This window comes from Setaria viridis, chromosome 4 (genome assembly GCF_005286985.2).
Source record: "Setaria viridis chromosome 4, Setaria_viridis_v4.0, whole genome shotgun sequence".
NCBI lineage: Eukaryota > Viridiplantae > Streptophyta > Magnoliopsida > Poales > Poaceae > Setaria > Setaria viridis.
Genome location: NC_048266.2, coordinates 6,679,093 through 6,684,680, shown reverse-complemented (window position 1 = coordinate 6,684,680; position 5,588 = coordinate 6,679,093). Strand labels below are relative to the sequence as shown.

The 5,588-nt window shown below is 53.3% G+C and overlaps 1 protein-coding gene across 1 annotated transcript; it reads left to right on the top strand.

Moving 5' to 3' along the window:
• The first annotated feature begins 543 nt into the window (after nt 1-543).
• LOC117852773 (uncharacterized) lies at nt 544-3,156 on the top strand. The gene is made up of 2 exons (XM_034735017.2): nt 544-705; nt 834-3,156. Exons 1-2 carry the CDS (start codon nt 634-636, stop codon nt 2,820-2,822), a joined length of 2,061 nt encoding a protein of 686 aa, XP_034590908.1. The 5' UTR covers nt 544-633; the 3' UTR covers nt 2,823-3,156.
• Nucleotides 3,157-5,588: the final 2,432 nt, after the last annotated feature.

The following is a 5,588-nucleotide window of genomic DNA, read 5'->3' as shown; positions in this document are numbered from 1 at the left end:
GAGAACGGATCCGCAATCAAGCTGGTTGTTAAAGTCACACCATTTTTTTTAGAAATAGTCACACCAAACATCTGACACAAATATAACCGTTCAATGTAATCACAAAAAATTCCTATCCCATCGAATATTTAGATATTAATTAGGAGTATTAAATATAAACTAATTACAAAACCAATTGCACAGATGGAGGCTAATTCGCGAGATGAATCTATTAAGCCTAATTAGTCAATGATTTGACAACGTGATGCTACAGTAATCATTTGCTAATGATGAATTAATTAGGTTTAATAGATTCGTCTAGTTAGTTTTATAATTAATTCATATTTAAGTAAGTCTTCGAAGATTTAATATGACATGGTAGACTTTAGCTCAAGCATCCAAACACCCCTAACCACCGTCAGCTATTTTGACCGTGTGCAACGTCAGCGATCCACCTCCCCATCACGGCACCAGCATGAGCCGTCCGATGAAGGGTCACCTGGTAGGTATCGGCGGCTTCTCCTGTGGCCTGTCCCACTCTCACATCACCCGCGCCGCACCGCTCCCCCGCTTCACCCAGTAGGGATACGGACACCCCCGTTGGGGAAAAAACAAAGAGAAGACGAAATAGCAGCAGCGAGCGGTGAAGGCGGAATGGTGGTCGCCGTCGCGTCGCCTTCGTCGGCGGCGCCCCCCGCCGGCCGCCCCCACCCGGCATACAAGGAGGTAAGCTTCCTTTGCCCCTGTTCCAATCCTAGCCGCTCCCCCGTCTCCTTCCTCGCTTCGTCAGGTCGAAACCTGACTTCTTGCTGCCGCATCTCGATCGATGGATTGGGATTTGGATGCGCACGCAGATGGTCGTGCAGGCGCTGACGGAGCTTCGGGATCCGGGCGGGTCGAGCCGCCAGGCCATCGGCAAGTACATCGCTGACCACTTCTCCGGCCTGCACTCCAGCCACGAGGCGCTCCTCTCCGCCCACCTCCGCCGCCTCAAGTCCCAGGGCCAGCTACGCCTCGTCTCCGGCAACTACTTCCTGTCCACCGAAGCTACCCCTCCGCAGCAGCGGCGAGGCCGCGGCCGCCCTCCCAAGTCCGCTGCTTCGGGGCAGAAGCGCGGCCGGGGGCGGCCTCGCAAGAACGCAGATTTAGCTCCTTCCTCTCCGATTCCGAACTCTGAGGGGCCCAAGCGAGGGCCTGGACGCCCGCGGAAGAACGCCCTTGTCCCAGTGGCTTCATCTGCTTCACCACTGCTGGGAGCAACTGCTTCGCCGCCTCCATCTGGGGTCAAGCGGGGGCGTGGACGCCCACGGAAGAACTCCCTTGTCCCAGTGGCTTCATCTGCTTCGCCACTGCTCGGGGCAACTGCTTCGCCGCTTCCATCTGGAGTCAAGCGTGGGCGTGGACGCCCGCGGAAGAACGCCCTTGTCCCAGTGGCTTCATCTGCTTCGCCATTGCTGGGAGCAATTGCTGCGCCACCTTCATCTGGGGTCAAGCGTGGGCGTGGGCGCCCACGTAAGAACGCCCTTGTCCCGGTGGCTTCCTCTGCTTCACAGCTGCTCGGAGCGATTGCTCTGCCATCTCCATCTGGGGTGAAGCGGGGGCGTGGTCGCCCACGGAAGAACGCCCTTGTCCTGTTGGCTTCCTCTGCTCCGCCACCATCTGGGGACAAGCGGGGGCGTGGACGCCCACGGAAGAATGCCCTCGTCCTGTTGGCTTCCTCTGTTCCGCCGCAGCCAGGAGCGATTGCGCTGCCGCCATCTGGGGTCAAGCGAGGGCGTGGGCGCCTGCGGAAGAACGCACTTGTGCCAGTGGCTTCCTCTTCTTTGCAGCTGCCGAGAGCGATTGCAATGCTGCCGCCATCTGGGGTCAAGCGGGGGCGTGGACGCCCGCGCAAGAATCCCTACCCCGTTGCTTCGCCGCTGCTGGGAGTAGTATCTGTGAGCAGTAACAGTGTGGTTGGTGTGAAGCGGGGACGAGGGCGCCCTCCTAAGGCTGTGGTTGCTGGGAAGAGAAAGCGTGGTCGGCCTCCTAAGGAGAAGATGCAACCTGAATCTGGGCAATCTACTGATGCTCCACTGACTAAGAGAGGGCCTGGGAGACCAAGAAAGGAGAAGACACTGGAAGGTGGACAATTGAATGCTGCACAGACGACTGGGGATCAACATGAAGCTCTGCCTGCACAAGCTACAGGGCAAGCTGGGGCTGTGCAAAATGAAGTTGAAGCTAGGAGTCTGCAATCCTTTGGTACTTATTTGACGGAGAAGAGAGATCGTGGGCGACCTAGAAAGAGGCCATTGGAAACTGAAACTGCAGAAACAGGAGTTGCTGCTTCGGTGGAGAAGAGAGGGCGGGGAAGACCAAGAAAGAAGAATCGATCGGCAGGGACGTCTACAGAATCCGGGCTTACGGCATCGATGGGGATCAAGAGGGGGCCTGGCAGGCCAAGAAAGGTCAGGACTTTTGAAACTGGGGTTGCGGAAACTGCAGATGAGGTATCTAGGGACTTGATAGAAGAGAGGCCTGAAAAAGATGAGGATCTGGCATCAAGGAAGAAAGCAGAAACTCAAGGTGTACTTTTGGTTGAGGAGATCGACGCTAAACCTGCAGATGCTGGATGTGTGCTAGTGTCTGGAGAGGAGGCAGCAACTGCTCCCATGGATGCTGGAGGTGCAATGCCAAGGGTAGTGTCAGTAGAGGAGGCAGCAACTGCTCGCATGGATTCTGGAGGTGCAATGCCAAGAGTAGTATCAGGAGAGGAGGCAGCAATTGCTCCCAAGGATGCTGGTGCTGCAATGCCAGGGGTTGATCCGATGGACTCTAACGTGGGCACCAAGAGTCATTAGTGTGCTGATGGCAGTAACACCAATAATGAGAGAATGATAGTACCTGGAAGGCAGAGCAGAACCTGCAGTTTGGAAGTGTATCCGTGCCATAATGGATATAGTTAATTGACATACTGTAAACATTGCTATATGTTTGCAATTGATTACTGGTATGTTTTTAAGTAGTTCCATTGGAATCTGCATTGGATGAGTTTCACATTTGGCCTTTTGGGTTATATTAAATTTCTAATCCGCATCTTCCTTTGACAAGGTCTAAAACATTTGTAATTTGTTGCTTGTACTGAAAACCAGCCCAGTGATGATTAGATTTCCTTTCCAGTTTCAACATCTTTTATTGATCTGTTCACCTGTCGTCTCTGTTCTGTGTTTTCTTTAATGTGTCTGGGATGTTTGGTTTGAGGCATGGGATGTGTTGGTCCATTACCATCTCATTTCTCATGCTCATGGGCATATAATGCTTGGTATAAATACAAAGGTTTGTGTCATCCGAGCAAATTTTATAGGATGATTGATACCATGATGTACCAATCCGTCGAGGTTCTCATACCAATAACTTCATATATTTCAGTTGGTCACCTAGGTTCAGGACATCTAGCATGTCATGTTCAATTTGCATGTTCATTTGATTATGACAGTAATGTATCATACTGTATTGTTGTATTGCCGTGTTAATACATGACCGCATAAAATTTGAGCCAGCATTTTTAGAGTTGTCAGTTAATCACTGGCATTGGGTTCTTTATACTTCTGGTGTTTAATGATGAAGCATTCTGACACCGATGCTGGATCGGTTCAAGGAAATATTTCTGATATTCAGAAGCAATATGTCTTGCCATGTATATGATGCAAACCATCTACCCCGTGCAATCTTGAAAACTATGAATTGAAAACTATGAATTAAGGCCACGAGATGCTAATCCAATGGATAGTGTTAGTGGTGGGATTATTTTGCAGGTAATCCCCCCACCCGCCGACCACTTTTGATGCATCACTTTTTCTATGATATGAAAAAGTGGCTGGCTTAACTGCAAAATAATCCCACCATTAACTTTATCTATTGGATTAGTATCTTGTGACCTTGATTCATAGTTTTCAAGGTTGCACGGGGTAGATGGTTTGCACTAGATACATTCCCATGTTTCTCAGTGGCATCACTCGAGAATGTAATGATGATTATTTCAGGTTATCTTTTTTTTTCTCTATGTATTTCTTTTGCTTTGCTTATGAGATGAAAAATTGGTATTTCCCTCTTTCATCCACTGGAGGTGAACTTTCAGGTAATCCACAACATGGGACCGTGTGGTAATCCACAACATGGGACCGTGTTTATGCTGGATAAGTCTTGCTGCTGTACTGGTCCTTGTGAGGCTGCAGCATCTGTTTGCTGCAGCACCTGCCTGTTGATTACTTTGTTGTGAGGCTGCAGTATCTGCTCTGTTTGCTGCAGCACCAGTTTGTTGACTGGAGGACAGTGGGGCTGCAGCATATGCTTGCTGCAGCATCACTTTGTTGACTACTTTTAGGGTAGGATAGTTCTAGGCATCTTATACTAGAAAGGACAGCATCAAAGGTATCTTAGACTAGCATATGCCTTGATGCTTGGCTGGTTGGCTGCTAGGCCAGCTATAAATATGTATCCCTAACCCTTGGTTGGATATGGTATTGTGGAAGAAAAAACTCAGAAAATTGCCCCAACTCTTCCTACTGCTATCCTCTCGATGAGAGTTACAGTTCAGATCCTAACAACTGGTATCAGAGCCGTACTATCCTGTAGCTTGAACATCTCTTGCTCACATCCCTCCCTAGCCACCCTTCGTCCCCAGCCGGTAGCAGAAACACCGGCTGTCCCTGCTCACTCCTCCCCCCTACGCAGACGAGCAACAGCTCGTCGGAAGCAGCCTCTTCCCCACGCAGCCCCCCGGTGGCGCGCTATGTCCGCAGGACAGTTTCAGCACTCGGTCGCCTCGAGCGCGCGGCGTCGGCAGGAGGCCGAGCTCGCTGCGGCAGAGGAACGTACCCGAGTGGCGGCAGAAACCGCTACGGCGGCAGCAAGGGCGTCGAGGCTGGCGGCGGCGGAGCTGGCTGCAGTGAGGGCGGAAGTGGAAGCGGCGGCGGCGGCAGATGCTGCGCGTGCGGCGGCAGCGGAACTTGAGACTCTACGTGGCGGTAGCATCAACAGCGCTACCTCTGCCGATGGCGGTACCGACGTAGAGCTCGTGCTAGCAAGGGAGGCGGCGCAGGAACGGGTGGCACAGTGGGCAGCCGCGCACCCCCGTGGGCGCGGCGGCGGCAGCCTAGACGGGCGTGCACGCGCCGGCGGCGCTCCCGGCGGGGGCGCGCGCGACGACTGTGTTCCTGGCGGACATGGTGACCGCGACTCCCAGGGCGACCCGCATATCAACCTCGCACTGGAGGTCCATCGATTGCGGGAGAGGGCTGCCCAGCTGGAGGCGGAGATGGAGTTCGATCGGCGGCACGACGGCTGGGTCGACGGAGAGCGCGGCCCTTTCAGGCAGCGCGGCTCTCCTTCCCCGGACCGCCGTCATGGTCGCCACGGGGCCCAGGCTGTTGTTAGGGAAGTCGGCCCCGGTGGTGGGTGGCCTACCCTCACCAAGACCAACTACATCGAGTGGGCCGCGGTGATGAGGGTGATGCTCCAGGTGCGGCACATGTGGGAGGTAGTTCGGTACGATGACGTCGACTACGATGAGGATCGACGGGCGCTGGACGCCCTCATCGCTGCAGTCCCGCCCGAGATGCAGTTCT